The 21,153-nt window shown below is 40.9% G+C and overlaps 1 protein-coding gene across 1 annotated transcript; it reads left to right on the plus strand.

Annotated features, from left to right (window-relative positions):
• Window positions 1–4,059: 4,059 nt before the first annotated feature.
• CPO (carboxypeptidase O) lies at window positions 4,060–20,793 on the plus strand. The gene is made up of 9 exons (XM_006082439.1): window positions 4,060–4,158; window positions 9,886–9,985; window positions 11,488–11,589; window positions 12,534–12,638; window positions 13,501–13,611; window positions 14,658–14,748; window positions 15,781–15,983; window positions 19,573–19,657; window positions 20,501–20,793. The coding sequence occupies exons 1-9, from the start codon at window positions 4,091–4,093 to the stop codon at window positions 20,761–20,763; spliced, it is 1,128 nt and encodes a 375-aa protein (XP_006082501.1). The 5' UTR covers window positions 4,060–4,090; the 3' UTR covers window positions 20,764–20,793.
• The last annotated feature ends 360 nt before the right edge of the window (window positions 20,794–21,153 follow it).

Consider the following 21,153-nt stretch of genomic DNA (forward strand, 5'->3'; position numbering starts at 1 on the left):
AATATGTAGGACAGGTTTCATACTACCATAGCTTAATCCATCATCAAAGCGTGCAGTAATCGTATCTCACGAGTCACTTTTTGTCCGTGCTGCAAAGTTAGGGCGTGATGTCATCCCTCCAGAAACCGTATCACCAATACATACAACATCGTCATGTAAAAAAGTTCACTGTTCTCAGGTCTGTGTGACCCAGATTTTTCAGCGGAGTGGCTGACATTTCTATATGACGGCCAGGAGAGTTACTCCTTTAGACAGCTGCTCGGCAGGAGACCTCATAGTTCAGTGCAAATTGCTCCTGGGGATTGGAAGAAAATCCAATTTTCAGTGACTGTTGGAAAACCCCTGTGTAGTAATGCCCAATTTCTTCACAGCATACTTAAAAAGTTATGGGCGGGTTTCAATTAACAATTGGTATGATTAGACCATGCATTTCATAGTTCTTATTTTTATTTATGCTATTTTCTTTAGAATAGCTGTATGGGTTTACATGTCTTTAAGTGTGGGGGGGGGGGGGTGGAAGGGGGCTATTCTAACCTTGCTTTGTATTTAAACTGCCCATACATTGCTCTGCCCTGAGCCCATCTTGGTCCCCTTTTTGTTCACAGGAGAATGAAGAGAAAGCACCCTCAACTCTCCTGTTCCACTCTCCCTCTATGGAACCCACAGCTCCATTAAAACTCCCTTCGGAGTTACCAATACTGCCCTGTGAGTGTTGCATTTTACCCCCGTTCTGAACATCCTCAAAATTCAAATTCAAGACTTCCAAATGGACGGTATCCCAAGGGGATGGTGGAAGATCATGACAATACAGTTTCCTTTAAGGTGTCATTCACTTATGCGGATGGAGTTTTCTATCCTCACTGACTCCACTCTCTCACTTCCCTTTCCTTCATTAACCAACTCCAGTCAGGCTTTGGTTCCTACCACATGCCACATGCTGAGTTAAGCTGTTCTTTTCAAGGTCTCCAGGAACCTCTATACTGTTGGGTAAGATTGCTAGTTATTAGTCATCTGACTCCACTTCACCACATTTGGCCCCGTTGGTAACTTTCACTTTCTTAAATGCTTTCCTCACTTGGCTTCTGGGTCACAACAGTCTCTTACTTCTCCACCTACCTCACTGGCTGTTCCTTCTCAATTTCCATTGCTCAAGCCCATTCTTCTGCCAAGACCTCTAAATGTGAGAATGACTCAAAGATCAGTCTTTGTTCTTTCCTTCTGGATGAGCTCACAACCTAGATGAGCTCCTTCTTGTGGCTTCAAGTACCATTTCTTACATGCGGAAGCCACACATTTATGGGCCTTGATCCACTTCCCTCTGAGTGCCAGTCTGCTAGAGTTGCTGCCCCCTTGACAATCCTCTGGTGTCTAATAAGCATCTCTGGGGAATGCCACCACTTTCCCAATACCGTCATAAGAGTGCACCAAGGAAGACGGAAGGCTGATGGACCTTGGGCGTTAGCAGGACTGTGTTGAGATAGTGGTGGCTCAAAGCAATTTCATGACCTGATAGCCTCAAAGTAAATGTTTACTGAACCTTACTGATCTTTACTGATCTTTATTAACCTTAGAGATGGTCTGTCTGCTACCTGTTTGCTGTGCTTTACTGAGGGCAAGATGTGTATCTAAAACTGAATAAAAAGCAGATAAGGCCAGGTTTCAGTGTGCCTCTCCAAGAGAGAGATCTCTACCTGCCCCCCCCTCCATTGCCTTCTAAGCTCATATTTCTTGTATAGCATTTTCATTTGTGTGTCGGCCCCTCCTTCAGATCCTGAATTTCCGCCGCAAAAGGGTGCGGCACATCTCTGACTAATTCTTGACTTTTCATCCCCTCAACCCACTCATTCCTTGATTTTCCCTATTTCATAAAAAATTCACCACAATTCACTTCATTTCTTGCCTGCCAAATCAAAGTGTTGTTCTTGAGTTTCTTAATTTTCTCACATTTTCATATTCATTCCTTAAGAAAATTTGTTGGGTCTGCTTCTAAAATAAATTCTCAGTGTGACCATGTCTCAGCATTTCACCGTGACTGGCTAGCCTTAAGTCTCCATCATCTCTCCCCTGGAAGGTTATTGTAAAAACATGGGAAATTCAGGATCACAAGAAAAGACTTTATACGTATCAATGCTTAAGGCTATGTTCCAACCACAGGGCTGTTCTGCGAGGTTTCAACAGCTTTTTGATTTGTTGGATTTTGTAAGTAAAACCTGCCCATGGTTTCCTGAGGAAGGAAAGGTAAATGTAGAGACATGGGAGAAGGTAGGAAAACAACTTAGAGGTCGTTATATAGTTGAAGGCCCAGGGAAAATTCCTCTCTCTACTTTCAGTCTATGGTCCCTGATTCGGGACTGCCTAGAGCCCACTCCTGAAAGGGAATGGATGAATGTGGCAGGGGAACTAAGACGGATAGTGGAAGGTTACCAGAGGCTTAATATTGTCGCAAAGGTTTGTCTATCACCTGGAGACTACTTATTATGGAAGTATTTTATTCGCGTTTGTGCTGACACTGGACCAACCTATGTTCAAGGAACAGTATTAGCTGCCACATTAAAGGAGATGTTACTCACTGGTCAGCAGAAAAAGAAAGGGGGATGTTTTAACTGTGGCAAACTAGGCCAGGTGACTCAATAAACCTTTATCATGCCACCCCGGGAAGCGCAGGATTGGCAAGTTCTTCCTGGGGTGATAGATCAACACTCAGGCAATAGCGGAAAGTGCCAATCCTACTCTTAAAATGCAACTATAAAAAAAGGGGAGAAGAATGTTATGTGTTAAATTTTTTGAATTATAATGCAGAGTGTTGTACAGCAGCTGAAAGGCATCAGACCTCCAGTGCAATAGCCTCTGCCGGGTTAGCCCGGTGGAAGGATCCATAAACCAGAAAAGAGTTTTACCAGATTCAGTAAAGATGTGGGGAAGAGGTTGTGTTTTGTGTCTTTCCAGAAGGAACAGAGCAGCCAATTTGGGTACCAGAGCATTATGAGCGTCATCACAATGGACCCAGAGAAGCTCCTTGTCCCATTGTTCAAAAGACTGAGAGTTGCCCCGGTGACAGCAAAGCAGAAAAAGAAGAAACAAAGGCTACACAAGGGACTGAGGTGCCAATGTGGGGTCAGCTGAAGAAGTTAACAACTGAGGCCCAGCAGATGGAAGAAAAGCAGGAAGTGGAAGCTACTCCCTCAACCATGTTTCTGGCTATGCTAGCATTGGTTAGCTGCCAGTCTTCTCTAATGTTCTGCGCAGCCAAGTCTGAGGACTTTGAGTGTAAATCAGCAAAAGAAACTTTCATTTAGTAAAAAAATGTTACTGTAGTTTGATTTCTCTCTTATTGCTGTGTTACATTGGCATTGTTTTGTTAACAGCCAGGGCTTTGTTCTTAATGTTTAAGTTTTAAAATGTTAACATGTCTGTAGTTTGGGTTTTGCATTGGCATTGTTTTGTTATTGTTTTAATAGCCAGAGTTTTGTTCTTGATACTTAAGTTTTACTTTCATTATAGTAGCTTAAAAATAAAAGAAGGGTGAAATGTAGGGAGCGGCTATAGGGTTAAGCCTCCGACTGACCTTTTGGCAAAGCCACAAACAAGTCCCAGCTTAGAGGGAACAGCCCTCTTAGCATAATTAAGCTTGACCTTATGAAGAGCCTTAGATCTTATCTGGGTAGCTAATGGGCTGTGGGAGGTGCAGCAAGTGCTGTCAAAACAAGTGAAACTCACAAGAACATTGTAACTATGGTGACCACTACCTTGTTTACCTCTGGCTATAAAATAAAGGCTCAGCTTGCCGTCTGGGTCCCTCTCTCTGGCCTCAGCCAGGCACAGGAGATTCACCTAGACCCAGTTTATTCTTTTTGCCTGTCTTTTCTAAATCCTTCACCGCCTCCCCTCAGGCTCACCGAACCCTTGGCTGAGCTGGCCCGTCACAGGACATGATGGAGTTAATGAAGCCATTGCTCACATATGTTTCTGCTGAGACGTCCACTTGTCTTATCTTTATTGTGGGAGCCAATCCCTAGATGCATTCTTAGAGACACTTGATCCATTGACTTGTGGGAGAGGCCCAGAATATTCTAGCTCTGTCTGCAGAAGAATGAAGCCTCTACTTGGGACCCTTTACCTCTTGGGGATGCTGGTACTTGGAGGGCTGGGATATGATAGGTGAGTGGGAAGTGGGAAGAGGGACTGACTATTATGATTTAGACTAGAGGCCCAGTCGGGGGGTCTCTCAGCCCAGCCTGCACGCTCTCACAATCCTGGACCCCTCGGGTAGGGTCCAGTCCCATTGCAGCATGGCTCTGGTTCCCTGGAGCCAGCAGGTCGGGGGAGGGACCCAGCAGCCAGTCCAATGGCAGCATGGCTCCGTTCCCACAGCTCCCTCCTGCAGCCGGACCACGGGTGGCCGGGGCTCACAGCTCCCTCCTGCCACTGCGGGCAGCCAGGACCCAGGACTGACTTCTGCCACGCTGGTCGGTACCCTAGCCTGGTGTTTGGTCGTCTAGGTCGTGACGGACCCTGGCTCTTTATATATTAGGATGGTCTAAATGGAAACTTTTTTTCAAGATAAATGCAGCTGGATTATCCCCTCTCCCTACCCCAACACACCACCATAAGATGAAAATAATAAAGAACACTGAACTTTCATCATTAAACATTATTCTAATAATCTTTGAATAAATGAATAAATATCTAATAAACATTTCCTAGCACAATGTATGCTAAATACCAATAGAAATATCATGTTTTGTGATTGGGAAAAGGGAATTAGAGTAAAAAATTCTATGTCCTTCATTTACATAGTTTCTCATTAATAAATTACATTATTGTAATTAATAAGAAAAAATGCTTAAAATGTCTAAAACTACCAAATAATTTCACCAAGAGATGGTTACTGTTAATATTTCTGAATAGCTATCTAGCTATTTATGTATATAATACTATTACCAAAATTTTTCAGTTAAATTGTATGATAAAAATTTTCCTATGACATTTATAATTTATTTAAAACACATTATAAGTGAAAATAGTATTCCATCATTATTACCCTATAGAATATTTACTTGATGTCTACTTTATTTTCACAAATAATACCATTTTAAGTATTCAGCTATAGCAATATTTTTTTTGCAAAACTTTGAATATTTTCTTAATATAAGTTATAAAAATTGTAATTACTGGGTCAGGAGCTGAGAAAATTGTAAGAATCTTGCTGCACATTGCCAAATTGCCTTCTAGAAAAGTTGTATCAGTCTACACTTCCAGCAACATTGTATAAAAGTGCTTTGTAACTGTTTGCCAATTTGATAAGTTAAAATACCAACAGATGACCTATTTTACATTTTGTTGATTTAATAACGTTAAATATTTTGTCTTGTTTATTACTCATTTTATTAGTTTATAAACTATGCATTCATGCACATTTTTCTGTTCTTTTCTTATTCATAATGAATCATAACTTCTGTAAATATATATTTTAAAACTTTGTGTGTGTGGTATAGTTTTCATATAAATTATTATTTCCCTTGTTCATACATAACCCAGTATTTTGTTCATTTGGTATACCTCATCAAAGATTGTGTAGTTATAAAGTGTTTCCTCTTTTCTTTCATGGTTAAAATAATCTTGCACTAAACTTACTCTCACAGAACAAGTTTTTTTGCCAAGACCATCTCTCTGACCTCAACTTAGCCCTTAGGTTCATAGACAATTTTATTTCAGATATAGAGAGTCAAGAATTTTTTGTGATGTCAAAATCTGTTTGAACATTGCCTTCTTATTTTTTCCATCAGTTTACTTGGTTTCATATAGATACTGCATTTATCTTTCCTTCTAAGATTATTTCTTTAGTAGAGGCCCAATGCATGAAATTCGTGCAAGGGGCTCGGCCCTGGCAGCTGCGGCGGCTTGCCTCAGCCCTTGCAGCCCAGGCTTCATCCAGAAGGTCGTCCAAAAGGATGTCCGGAAGGTCCTTTGGCTGTCCAGTCTAATTAGCATATTATGCTTTTATTACTATAGATAATTTATAGACAAAGACTTACAGTTTTCACAAGGCTTTGACAGAAAAAAATCATCCTTCTTAAACATATCAAGAGCCTTAAAACGTACACATTTGTTGACCTAGTATTCCTGCTTCTGCAAATCTACCATAGACTGAAAAAATAAAAGTATGGAAAGAATTTATGCACTGAGATGTGGCCTCACTTATAATATAAACTACAGGCCCGGTGCATGAAATTGGTGCATGGGTAGGGTCCCTAGGCCTGGCCAGCAATCAGGGCCATCTAGCTGCTGGCCAGGGGCCTTCCTTCATTCTGTGCCACCCCCTGGTAGTTAGCACATGTCATAGAGAGCAATTGGTCTCCCAGTCGAACTCCTGTGGGGACAATTTGCATATTTGGCTTTTATACATATATAGATATCTGTGCCGGGCCAGCACAGCCAAGGGTTCGGTGAGCCTGAGGGGGGGCGGCGAAGGATGTAGAAAAGACAAACAAAGAGAATAAGCTGGATCTAGGTCAGGGGTGGGCAAACTTTTTGACTTGAGGGCCACAATGGGTTCTTAAACTGGACCGGAGGGCCGGAACAAAAGCATGGATGGAGTGTTTGTGTGAACTAATATAAATTCAAAGTAAACATCATTACATAAAAGGGTATGGTCTTTTTTTTTTTTTTAGTTTTATTCATTTCAAACGGGCCGGATCCGGCCCACGGGCAGTAGTTTGCCCACGGCTGGTCTAGGTGGATCTCCTGTGCCTGGCTGAGGCCACAGAGAGAGACCCAGACGGCAAGCTGAGCCTTTATTCTATAGCCAGAGGTAAACAAGGTAGTGGTCACCATAGTTACAATGTTCTTGTGAGTTTCACTTGTTTTGGCAGCACTTGCTGCATCTCCCACAGCCCATTAGCTACCCAGCTAGGATCTAGGGAGCGGCCATAAGGTCAAGCTTAATTATGCTAAGACGGCTGTTCCCTCTAAGCTGGGACTTGTTTGTGGCTTTGCCAAAAGGTCAGTCGGAGGCTTAACCCTATAGCCGCTCCCTACAGATATCTTATCAAATATTATAATATTTGGAAACATCCTAAATGTTCCATATGAGGTTATATACATATTGACATATATAAGAATGAAATATTAATCCTTTAGAATAATGTTTATGAAAAAATTTAATAGCACAGGAAAATGCATGTTTTGTGCTAAAGGAAGGATGCAGAATACAAAATGTAGTGAAATACTTAGAAAAATATAAGAAAAAATATGCACCAAAATGGTAGTTAGTTATCTTTGTTGGTGATTTTTTCCCTTTCCCTGAACTATTCTTTATTTTTCAAATATTCTACAATGAAAATGCAGTAAAGCATATATTTAAAATAATAATCGCCAAGCCCAGGTTAAATTATGGAAGTGTTTGAGCTCAGGCAGTGGGACTCAGAGAGGACAGCTTCCAGTGGACAGCTCCTTGTGACTACATGGGAGAAAAACATTTCAGATCTGATACCCTGACCCTAATGGGCTGTTTTCATATTCATTCCTATTTGCTAATATAAAATGATGTCTATTTTTATATGTCTCTTACCAACTCAAAATATATGTTAGCTGCCATTTTTAAACTTTTTATTCACTATGCCTAATATAATGATGTTCCACAAAATCTACAACTAACAAAGACCACGAGCTGTGTAATCTTTGTTTTAAGATTATCTCATATATATCACATACTTCCAATAAAAGTATGCATCTGTAGAAATCATTGGGACTTAGCAGTATAAATCAAATGCCTTGAAAATGTTCATTATCTTTGACCTACTAATTCTTCTTGGAATGTATCTCAAAGAAATCATCAGAAGTGAGCAAAATGATTTATGAAACAAGTCATTAAGTCCAGCATTACTTACACAAGCAAAAAACAAAAATATGAACTAGCTTTACTATCCAGCACAGATGATAATTATAATAATAAAAGGGTAATATGCTAATTAGACCAGACTTCTTCCAGACATCATTCTGGACATACTTCCTGATGAAGCCAGGGCCAGAGGGAAGCAGCCAGGTCTGGTGCCTGCAAGCGGCTGAAGGAAGCCAGCCCAGGTCCCAGATGCCTGCTGGCGGCCAGAGGGGGGATGCCTGGGTCCTGGGTGCCAGAGGGAAGCCGGTGCTGGCACCCCGGGGAAGGAAGGCCTACTCTTGCATGAATTTTTGTGCTACGGGCCTCTAGTATTTAAATAAATAATACTATGTAAAATATACTTACAATTAAATATTAGTCATTAAATATAATGTTTATAAAGAGTTTTTATGGGTTGGAGGTAATGTCTCTGGTAGAATACAGAATACAAAGGAGTGAATAGAAAATTAAATATAGATATAAAATCTGTACTGTGTTTAAGAAAAAAATAGCACAGATAAAAGACTGGCAGGAAATATGTTGAAATATCAACCGTGCTTAACACAGAGATATGATTATTGAAGATTATTTTTTTCTCTTTTCTATTTCTCTCCTCCTTTTTCTTCTTTCTATGCTTTCTAAATTTTTTGGATAAGCATATGTTAATTTTGTAAGCAGGGAAAAACAGTTTGAAAATACTTTGCTAATGAAAGACTTATGAAACCATTCCTTACTAAGTATGTAAAATACAAAATTTGCCTCAATATTCATTAATGGTGGGTCTTTTTTTTTTGCTTCTTTATACATTCCAGTCAAAATTTCATCAGACATTCTTTGATCTTCAGTATTTATTAATAATGTACCCCAAAGGATCATTTTCTCTTAGACATTTATTAATTCTTATTCAAAAAGAATACACAAAGTACAATAATCTTTTCATTACATAGGTGAGATGAAACTAGTGATAATTTGGGGGATTAGCTATCTTTTTCCTTCCCTCTCTACATGTATTATGCATCACCCAAGAAATTGCATAGAAATGGGGAACTGCCTTCTCTATATATACAGTTTAGACATTGCCTGAACTAAGTATGTGGATTTGTGCGGTTAAAGTATTGTGTTTCATTTCACGTAAAAGTGATAAGCACTTTTAATATCAGAAATCTTCACTTAAATTCCAGACAGTTTACTTTTCTGCATATTACATGGACCCTGTCATTCAATGCTAGGCTTAGGAAACAACAAACGCACATATTTTGCAGACGTTTGCTGGAGGAAAGCCAAATGTTGGTGTTGTGGGTGTCCAATTACCTTTACTTTGTCCCTTCTATAGTGTGAAATTGCCAGGGAATGCTAGCCCCACGGAAACAGGAATTCACCAGGTACCAGCCCTGCTTTTCAGGGTTCTCCTCTCCTACCACCGAGAGGACAACTGTGATAGAGAAACACCCAAACGATTGCTGAACTGTATGAAGGAAGAAACAGGTTGCTCTGACAGTGACCACCCCTGGTCCCAACACTGTAGGGAAAGCATCGCCAATGACCTCATTTCCCCGGAGGACATGACAGGCAGGACAGCCAGTGCCAGGAGTGAGGAAGGCGAGGCCCGAAAAGATATCCTTCTCATTTGCTTCATTCCCTCTCCTCTCCCTGTTCCAAAAAAACCACTAAAATTATTTTCTAGGGGCCTGATCATGCAAATACCATTTTTCCCTCTTCCTAGTTCAAATCACAGATACACAATCTTAAAAATTAGACTAATAAATGTTTCATGCCTATTTTCTAGGATATAATAAAAATATAATTTAGCCCATGTTAACAAAATCTTTAGAAAGAACGGAAAAACACCAGGAACCTGGGATCATAGTATTTACCTTCAGGAGATAAATGGCTTTTATCCTCCAGATGTCCTGCAATGCTTTCTACTATCTTTTCTACCCACCTTCCACCCCTCATGATATCCCAGTTTCTTCCCTGATTTCTGTCTGCCTTTCTTCCCTTTGCAGGTCGCAAGCACAACACAGACAAGAGGTTGTGGACAAGACAGCAACTCCATGGAGCAGCCTGGAGACCTATCCCTATAACAGATACCACCCCATGGGGGAGGTGAGCCAGGACACCTGGCAGGGGTTGGTGGTGGGCACAACCTACTTTAGGATGGGTGAGGATGTTCACTGTTCATATCCATTGACTAGAGAGGCTCAAAATATGAGATGGAGATTTGCCTGGGCATTGTGGTCAAGGAATTCCCAAACATTAGCGCCCATCCCCCTCCACCCCCCACACCCCCCCCGACACACACACACACACCAACTACCACCAGTGAAGCTATAGATCCTGGTACTCTGAAAGAAAAAGGCAAATCAATAACAAAAAGCAAAAGGAAGAAGAGAACACACCCACCAGTTTTGCTAGTGTGAACATGGACCAGAATTAACTCTTACTCTCGCTTGTCAATTCTTAGCCAGCTTAAGCAGGGTAGGGCAATGTGTGTATGGGTGTGGGGTGTGGGGTGGAGAAGCCTTCTGACTCATGATTAGCTGAAAATGTGATATTTCTTGTGGGATGCAAGGGGCAGACTCAGCAGTTCTTTAGAGAAGAAAACTTTTTTCAAAGAAATCTTTATATTGCTACTAAGATAAGTTTGGTGATTTCCAAAACTAGTTACAGTAAAACATTAGCTACTATACATTCAAATGTGTGTGTGTGTGGGGGGGGGGTGTATGTATGACATTATGCAAAACTTTTTTGAAGTATACACTTTAAAAAACAGAATTGCTGGATTAAAGGATATGCACATCTAAATTTTTATATGAATGTACAAGTTGCCCTCCAAACAGGCTTTACCACTATTTTCTCAATATCTGGGAATATGCTAATATTTTCCAGACATTTTTTCAAATAGTACAAGAAAGATTTTAAAGTATAAGAGGTATCCTATCACATCCTGATGACTGTGATGACTTTTTAATGTCTTATATTTGTGAATTCCAGTCGCTTTTATAGAATCCCAAGTTACTGACTTACAGGCAAATATGTAAGACCCTTCTTTTCTAAGCACAGTATAAAACTTGTAATTAAATCAACATCTATTTAGGACTGCCCAGTTTAATCTAAATGATTAACTTGAGCTTGATTTAGAAACTTCTGTTGGCGTATTCTATGAAGGGCTTACCCAACTCTTCTCTAAACTTGGAACCACAGACATTAGCAAAGGATATTGTTGAGATCCATAAAGACTGAACAAAATCCCACAAAATAAGCCTGACCTTAAATTTCTGGCATGATTGGGTGTCACATGGAAGCTAAGTCTCCTGGCCCTTTGAAGGAGGTGTTGTTGCTACAGTGTTTCTGAAGTTCTCAGTAACTTCTTTGTAAGGTTCAATCGAGTATCTTAAGACTTATGGCAGAGTAGTACTTTAAAGAAAATGGGAGAGGGTAGGTAATAATTTATTGGTTTCATAGTCTAGCTTGTTTAGCACACAGCTGTTGTAATGTAGAACAAAGAGTACAGAACGAGGTATCTTAGTGAAAGAAGCCGTTATCTTAATTAGAGGTGAGCAAACAATCTTCTGATTGATAGCTGCAGTCCTCCCTGGCTGTTTCAGATCTATCAGTGGATGAGCCTGATAAGCGAGAAGTACCCGGAAGTGGTGACACAGCATTTCCTAGGAATGACCTATGAGACGCGGCCCATGTATTATTTGAAGGTGAGTGAGAAGGCTGAGAACTGCCTCACCGAGGAAGAGGGGTCTCTCCCACCGAATCAGCGATATTTGTTTACTATTCAGCAGCTCTAGTCAGAAATGTAGACAAGATTAAGTGAGGCAATGCAGAAAGACTGCCTTTTCCACCCCAAACGGGCTTTTAAAATTCAAAACTCGTAAAGGCATTAATTATCTGGTTGGAATCAAGTTCCAGGGTAAAGAGAATTTGGAATGGTTGGGTGGGACCATGGAGGAGAACTTGCAAATAGTAAGGCCCCGAAAGAGAAGGGCTTAGTCCTTTGTTGCCTCCATGCTCGGCCTCCCTCATTCCCACTAAGACTGAGGAACTTAGAATCCTCGGTTATGGAGCTGGACAGGGCCTCAGACATTTGGTTGAGGGCTGGCTCTGAAGGCCTGCTTACCTCCATGCCTGCAGAGAGGTGGGAGAGGACAGACTCTGTACGGGGAAATCCCCGACTCATACGTCAGCCAGAGCCCATTCACCTTTCATGTGTATCTTGAGTTTTTAAAATATATAGTGTTCTTTTGAAAAACATTTAAACATCATAGAACATCTTTAGTTTTGGTTCTTTCATTTTATAATGGAGGAAACCAAAACCCATTGAGGTGAAGTAACTTGTACAAGGTCACACAGCCAGATAATAGCATAGTCATGGGGATAACCCAGTCTCCAGCCCCCCTATCTGGCTTTTGGTGGGGGACATGAGGACTCAGCACGTGGTCCTAAGCACAACGGCCAAGGTCACAGACAGGAGAGCAAGAGTCGCCGAGGAAGAGTCATATTGTGTGTTTCTCTGCCAGCATCCTTGCCTCATGCTTGAAACCACGCAGTGGAGTAAGAAAGGGAATAAAAACCTGATAACTTTGCACAGTGGCTTACAATCGTAAGTGACTGTTTGGTAATAGAACACGGATGTTCCCTCCAGATCAGCCAACCATCCAGTAACCCCAAGAAGATCATGTGGATGGACTGTGGAATTCACGCCAGGGAATGGATTGCCCCTGCTTTTTGCCAATGGTTTGTGAGAGAAGTAAGTGTCTTTCGCTTCCTCATAATGGTTAACTACCCCACAAAATACCTGTCATGTCTTGGCTATGTAGAAAGCCTGCTTCATTCACATGTTGGCATGGCAACTCTCTACTGAGCTACTCCTTCTCCCCAAGGGAAATGGAATTAATGAGTATCTTCACTGAAAAGTGAGGTATTCTGATTTCTTTCCAGTACATTCAAAATGATTTTTATTGGAAGACAAACATATCTAAATGCAGAAGAAACTATGTCTTGGAAGTCAGAGATGAGTGATCCTAGCTCTGCCTTTTCAAATAGAATTGGGCAAATTTTCTAACACTAGAACTCCTACCTTTTCACCTGTGAAAGGGAGTATAAAATGACTATTTCAGGGGTCTGTTGTGTGGATTAAGAGATTAGCATATGAAAAAATACCTAGCACAATGAAATTTTGCTTATTACCTATACCCCTCCCTTGAAGGGAATAAAGAAACTTTAAAAGTAATATATCTTTTGTATAAGTCTTTTCAGAAACCCAAACATAAGGAATTTAACCCACAAAGAGTTCTCAAGTGGTTCCTAGGCCAACAGCACCCACATACCTGGGATCTTATTAGAAATGCCAGTTCTCAGGCTCCACCTCAGACATAGTGAATTAGGGGTGGGGGTGGAGCTAGGATATCTGTGTTTTAACAAGTCCTCCAGGCGATTATGATGCACACTGATGTTTGAGGACCACCACCATAACCAAGAGGCTACTGAGGCTGATTGGAGAGTAGAGGTTGTGGTCATTTCTTATGATTACATTGAAATCACTTCAAAAATTAAAAGAGAAAAGACCTCTTCCTAGGATGTTTCCAAATGTTTCTCTCTTACATTTCCAGATTCTACAAAACTATCAAGACAACTCAAGGATAAGAAGACTCCTTAAGAACCTGGACTTCTACGTGCTTCCAGTGCTTAACATAGATGGCTATATCTACACTTGGACAACGGTGAGTACATCGACTTTGGTCCTGGGAAGACTTCATAAACTAGATATTGACTCAGGTTCATTTTTCTGACCTTAGTCGTTGCAGTTATAAAATGTTTTGTGGCCATGCAAAGAAAGAAATACTCTGAGATAAAACTCAACCTAAGATATTTAAGCCAACCATCTAAGGTCAGCACTGAAGAAGCCTTTTTAGAGTTGAAGTCCAACACATTTTGTTTTGACATATTCCCAGTTTTCCAACCAGACAAGTTTTCTCTAACTCCATCTCCTTGAAGTTTGTGAGTTGCTTGCCACGTGATTGGGTTTATATTGGTATAAAATTCCTACATCACCTTGTCTCCACCTCTAGGAGCACGAGGGACACAAATGATGTGTAAATACTAACCCAGCCTTCATTTTTCATTGTGATCATTCACACTGGGGGCAAACTTTTCATTTAGTGAACAACTTCTTCTTTATAATGCTTCTAAAGCAAATTTACTCCACAAATAAGAGCCCCTGTTTCTAGAGAATATTCATTCCTGCCCAGCCTCCTACACTCCCTCAACGCCCCTCATGGGACCCCCATATCTGCAATAGCCTTTCACCCAGTATGAGAATGAAGCCCTCCCCTCTGAGCTTGTCTGGCAAAATGTGTCTATCCTCATCTCCACGCATCAGTCTCCTGCTTCCAAACCTGCGCAGAGACCGATGCTGACACATCTGGAACAGCCTTGCTCCATCTGCCGAGCTATTTCCCTCTCATCCTGTACCACTTGGACCTAAAAAATGATTCTCTGATCACATCCACCAAACACTGCTAATCTGCTCGTGAGGAAAAAGCTAAACGACTCCCTCCAATTTGGAGATTTACAATATTCCTGTTATTGGGGGTTGGTAGCCTATCTGTAAGACTAAACATTATACGTGCAAGCTTCATCATGCTAAAGGCAAGTTCTTCCAGATAATCCCAGGGATGGCTTTTCATATGTGAGGACCACCCATCATTACTAACACTGTGATTTATGAGACCTTAGAATGGCAACATCCCTATGTTCCTCTGTACAGGATCGGCTTTGGAGGAAATCTCGTTCATCCCATAATAATGGCACATGTTTTGGGACAGATCTCAACCGAAATTTCAATGTATCCTGGTGTAGTAAGTATATGTTTAGTAGATAAATTGATGAAAAAATGGAGAAGCCATGAAAGAGGTGAATTACTAGAGATATAACTTTTGAAAAGAAACAGCTAAGCTTGCTGGGATTCCTGTCCTGTGTGTTCCCTCTAAAGGGATGATGTTAAAAAGCAGCAACATTCAAGTACAGGACTCTCTTCAAGTGAGATTGGCTAACTGAGGGCAAGGAAGACCTAGACCAGTGTGACTATGTTTGAAACCCGTTGCTTTGTTTCAAAATATATGAATTATCACAAAGAGAAGAAAAAGCAGAGAATGGACCTTGCAGTTTATTTTACAGCAGGAGGGCAGACATAAGCAAGGTCAACATTTTGTTCTCCTGTAGGCATTTTCAGGTTTCTGAATCTCAACATGCCCAATGAATTGGAAGGAAATAACGAGGTAGGAATGGTTAAGAGCAGTCCGGATTAAAAACCAAATGACAAGAGTTAAAATTCAGACTTAGTGACTGTGCAATCTTGGAAAAATTGTTTCATTTCCCTGTTTGAGTTTCCTCTTATTTAAAATGTGGCCCATAGTAATACCATCCTATCGGTAGGTTGTTGTCCTATGGGCATTAAATGAGATGGCACATAGGACTTGCAAAATAGCTCTAAGGAGACTCAAAGCAGTAAGACAGTGAGAGAGAAACTTAGGCCAACAAGACTATGTCAGAGTCTGACCTTAGGAACCTGAGAACTGGTTCCCAACCATTTGTTTCGTGACCCAGCTCAAGTTTAAGTTCATGATGACCGAAAATGCCATTCCATTTTACATCTTCCTTCCCAGGCCACGTAAGCACGGGGTTGACTTCTAAACCCAAATGTCAGCCCTTCTGCCTTTCTGAGCTCCTCCTTGAATGATGATCCAAGTTGACTCATTTAACCAGAACTGAGACAAGCAAAGTCAAGCCCCAAGTCCACCCTCAGGTGCCCTGAGTAAGGATGACTCCTTACCCTCTGCGGGCTCTAAACAGATCACTATGCCTTCTTTGTGGTTCCCTGTATATTCCAGGTATTGGCGCATCTAAGGACTGCCAAGATTTAACATTCTGCGGGACAGAACCAGTGTCTGAACCTGAAACTAAAGCTGTTTCCAGCTTTATAGAGAGCAAGAAAGAGGACATTGTGTGCTTCCTGACCATACACTCTTATGGGCAGCTCATTCTCATGCCTTATGGCTACACCAAAAATAAACCCAGTAACTACAAAGAACTGGTAAGGCCTGCGCACCGAAGGCTTTAGACAAGAAACCTCGGCAGAACCCCTGCTTTCCTCTCCCTGATTTCTGTTTCCTAGATTTTTGGCTCCAGCCCTGCATGTTCTCTCTGTTCTTTCTCATTTTATCTCTCCTGCTTTTTACACCTTGCTAGCCGCCTGCCGGGAAGGTTTCAGGTTAAATGCTGCTTTACTTTCATTAATTAACTACCTGTTTCACAAAATGTCAAGTTGGGAGACATCTTAGGTATTCGTCTATAATATAAATGAGATGATTATGTTAATAATCTGCAGGAACGTGCTCTCATTGTTGTCAATTCTCTTGAAGCTCCGTTCAGCAATTATGGCTTTTGAACCATGCTTTAAAGAACTCGCCAGCTGTGAGTGGAATATGGTGTATCTAAAATAACATGGCTAAATAATATCTGCGCTCTTCTCTGCTAAACACAATGCTTTATTTTCTTCTAAATGAATGCTTTTAGTACTTGCCTAGGAGTATTGTAAGGGGACGTGCCAGTGGAACCCAGGCCCAGGCAGGGAACGTGAGCTTCATCTCATCCGGGTCCTTCTCTGAGCTGTGTTTACCTGACCATCAGTGGGTGGAATTGCTGAAAAGAACTAGGCTCTTTGCCCTTTGGTGAACCTGAGGACAACAGACAAAGGCCAAGGGAGAGTCAATTGAGGGTTGTAATATTTATATCTGTTTTAAAAATTATTTTTTCATCTTTCATTGTAATAAAATACATATAACATAAAACTTACTATCTTAACTATTTTAAGCAGTTATGTATTCACATTATTATGCAACGTTTTATCTCTGAAACTTTTTATCTTGCGTAATTGAAACTCTATACCATTAAACAACAGTCCCTGACCTTTTGCCCCTGGAAATCACCATGCTTCTTTCTTTTTCTGTGAGTTTGATTGCTCTGGCTATCTCATCTCCATGGAATCGGACATTATCAGTCTTTTTGTGACTGGTTTATTTCACTTGGCATGATGTTCATGTTGTATGTTGTATCATGTGTCAAAATTTCCTTCCTTTTTAAGGCTGAATAATATTATATTGTATGTATAGATCACATTTTCTTTGTTCATGAGACAAATGATTTGTGATCAATGGACATCTGAATTGTTTTCACTTTTTGGCTATTTTGAAAAATGCTACTATGAAGATAGGAGTACAATATCTCCTGAAATCTCCCTTTCAGTCTTTTTGGGTATATAACCAGAAGTGGATGCAGCATATGGTAATTCTATTTTTAATTTTTTGAGGAACCGTCAAACTGGTTTCCATAGCAGTGACACCATTTTCCATTCCCATCAACAATGTGCAAGGGTTCCAAATTTTCCACATTCTGACCACCACCTGTTATTTTATGCTTATCTTTTTTATTTTTTTAAAATAAATTATCCATTATCAATAAATGCCAGGATGGATGGGAACTAAGCTTATTCCATTCTTAAGACCACAGAGGCCTGGGCACCCATGAGTTCTCTCACACATCCTGTCCCTCTCCCACTGGAGCATGGCCCATAAAACACCTCTGGGCAGAAAAAAGAAAAACCGCTATAGAGCCTTGCTGAAGGGAGCCTTTCCCCCAGGAGTCAAAAATATCTAGCAGTACTCCAATATTTTTCAATGTTTTTGGACAGTTGTATTATGTGATCACTAGAGGCCTGGTACATGAAATTCATGCATGGGTAGGGTCCCTAGGCCTGGCCAGCGATCAGGACCGATTGGGGCCTTCCAGTTGCCGGCTGGGGCCTTCTGGCTGCCTGCAGGGGCCTTCTTTCTTCTGCACCACCCCCTGGTGGTCAGCACATGTCATAGCGAGTGATCCAACTCCTGGTATCCCTGTGGAACTCCCAAGGGGACACTTTGCATATTAGCCTTTTATATATATATAGATTTTGCAAGATGTGGGAATAATGAACATTTGTCTTGGACTTTACAATTTACAAAGAGATTTTACAGCCATTCTCCCATCTGACCCTCACGACAATATAATAAGTTCACTTTGGAGATGTGGAAATTGAGACCTTGAGTTAGTTCTGTTCCTAGAGCTCCTATAGATAGTGAATGGTGGGGCCAGGGCTGGAACACACCTCTCAGACTCCAGAGGTCACATTCATCTGACTGCCTCACCCTGGCTCAGAAATGTCTACAACTTCTAGGAATTGTATCCATTTAGATTCTTATTCCACTGTGTCCTATTTCTTCCTCACTTCTTGGCCCTAGAAGTTCCATTTCTTCCTTTAAGAGGTCTGCAGAAACAGAGTTTTCAGATGAGAAGCCCAGAACCCTCCGTATTCTCCAGTTTCTGTGAAATTTGTCGTGGCTGTCTACTTTCTACTGAAAGAGATCTGTGACAAACACAAATGAACCACCAAAGACAGGCCATTATAGATCTTTGATGGGACAGGCCTTGCACTAGCAGAGAAAAAGAGGCCCATTATACCCCAGTATTTTTCTAGGGAATTTCATTCCCTTCTTGGTTCAGCAAAACAGATACTACGTGACCATTTTGCAAGGTTTGTGCTGCTGATTAACCATCTGGTTAGAGCCCTCTGGCCATAGGCTAGAGGGGGCAAGAAGGCAGGAGGGCCCTGGGGCCCTGTGGCCCTGTGGCCCTGAGATCACCATTACTGGAAGGTAACTAATGCTACTAGTAAGCTTGGAATTACAGACAACCTTTTAGTACTACGTGCAGAAATTGGCACACTGAGTTAATTATGTACCTCTTACAGTCTCAGGTACTGAAGAATTAGCATGAACACTTATCTCAAAAATTTTCAATAAAAAGACAGTGTAAAAAATTTCCCACCTTTTCTCAACCTAACTGAAGCTGGCTAGCAGTGGTTTTAGGTTCTTATGAGTAAGCTTTGACAAAGTGCACACAGACACAGAATCAAGCCAACTGTTCAAGGAGGTTTCCACTTCTACTATTATTTACAACTACCAAGTCTGGTAATTAATCTCTATATATTTACAAAACCAAAAATGTGTAGAAATCATGATAAATATTATGCTGCATGATAGACAACTTGGCAATCATTATGTAGGAGAAACATGACTATATATAGCCCTGTTTTAAACTGCTCTGAAATTAGAATAGCTATAAGAATTCCAATGTTTTAGGTACTGACATTCTTTCCATTTGAACTTTTCCCATACCAACCCTGTATCCTATCCCAAACTCCACCCTCCCACATACATGCCAGGGCCTTAATCAACCACCTTAGAAGACTATTGTCATAGTCCATTTCAGAGGTAATGGGACTGATATAAGATGATGGCACTGGTAATAAAACTTGGCAGTAACTATTCGAAAAAAGAAGAGTCAAAGATGATTTTACATGTGTTTGGAGGAACATGATAAGCCAGAAATATGAAAATCCCTCACTTATTGGGTTTGAGTGTGTTGAGTCTGAAGTACCAGCAGACTACCTAGGTATAGATGTCCAACCGGAAGTGAGAAAGATGGTCTGGAGCTCTCAAGATGGATTTGGACAAAATACCAAACCCTATGGATTTTTTATTTTACTTTTAACACCAGATATCTGTCTCTGCATTTCCCACTTCCAGATACAAGTTGGACAGAAGGCAGCAAATGCACTGAAAGCAAAGCATGGAACCAATTATAGAGTTGGATCGAGTGTAGATATTTTATGTAAGTATCTTTTTTTCTCGCTTCTTCAATAGTCTCTGAGGCACAAAAGAAGTCAGTGGACTTTGGGGAGTGGAATGGACGGAAGAGGGAGAGAAGAGTTCCTCAACAGGAATTTCTACAAATCAAAATGACCCAAGATAAAAGGGAGTCTGTTCCAATCCAGAATTATATTCTCTAGGGATAAGGTGTGAACTCAAAGAAAAACTTAATATGCTGGCGAAGACCAGAACCCCCCTGGCTTCAGTTAAAAAGAGCTGGCAGGGAGAAGACACAGGAGTTAACAGGAAGAATGTTTTCCAGTGATGCTTGGTCAGTTGATTCAGTTCCCAGAGAGCCCATCAGGCAAAGAAAACAAAGCAGGTGGGGCCTGGAGAAAAGATCTAAAAAAGGAAAGAATTTAGTTGAAAGAAGTGTGCACTGGTTTTTCCCACCGCCACCCTCCTCCTCCACCCACCAGAGGACCACCTAGATAGTATTTGCATAATATTTTCCTGATGGTCATTTTGTTCCTGTTCCTTTATATGTCGGTTTACTCTTGTCTTAACATATTAGATGGTTCAATCTTTGATGCAGCTCAGAAACTTTAACCAAACCTTTGCTATGTACCAGGCATAATCCTAGGTGTTGTGGGGAGAGTAGAGTAGGGAGACAGAGAGGTCAAACAAGATGTAATCACTGACCTACAGGGGCTTAATGTCAAGGAGATAGAAGACAGCTATCCATGACACCATCACATGGAGTTGTTTGTTTTTTTGGATTGAACCTTTATCCCGGAAATGGCTTATAGAAATCTGTGCTTTCACTGTACAATTTCTAACTCTGCCTTCACGGTTTCATTTGTAGATGCCACATCAGGGTCTTCAAGAGACTGGGCTCGCGACATTGGGATCCCCTTCTCATACACATTTGAGCTGAGAGACAGTGGTAAATACGGATTTGTTCTGCCAGAAGCTCAGATTCAAGCCACCTGTGAGGAGACCATGGAGGCTGTGCTCTCCATCCTGGATGACGTGTATGAGAAATACTGGTACTCAAACAGTGCTGGAAAGGTGACATCGACCACCTTGGTGCTGAGCCTGCTGATGTCCTTCAGGTCTCTTTTCTAAGTACATCCCACCCAGGCCTGCTCAGCCCCAATAACTTGATATGGTTGCAGAGAATGTGTTTGTCTGTGGTCATAGAGGAACCAAATAATTTAACTAAAAATGCTTTCTATTTCAATAAAGATAAGTCATGTTTGAATTGTAATGTTTGGTTTGCTCGTCATTAATTTCTTATTACTTAAAAAGAGTATAATATTAGTTAGTTATTGCGACAGTAATGCTGCAAACCAAACCACACTAAAACTCAATGGCTCGTGAATCTATAGGTCAGTTAGGGTCAGCTTTGCTGATCTTGGCTGTGTTCACTTATACATCTGTGGTCAGTTTCAGGACAGCTTCCCTGAGGTTTAGAGATTTTTATTTCCCTATCTAAATTATTTGAAAATTTGCTTG

This window comes from Myotis lucifugus, unplaced genomic scaffold, assembly GCF_000147115.1.
Source record: "Myotis lucifugus unplaced genomic scaffold, Myoluc2.0 scaffold_3, whole genome shotgun sequence".
Lineage (NCBI taxonomy): Eukaryota > Metazoa > Chordata > Mammalia > Chiroptera > Vespertilionidae > Myotis > Myotis lucifugus.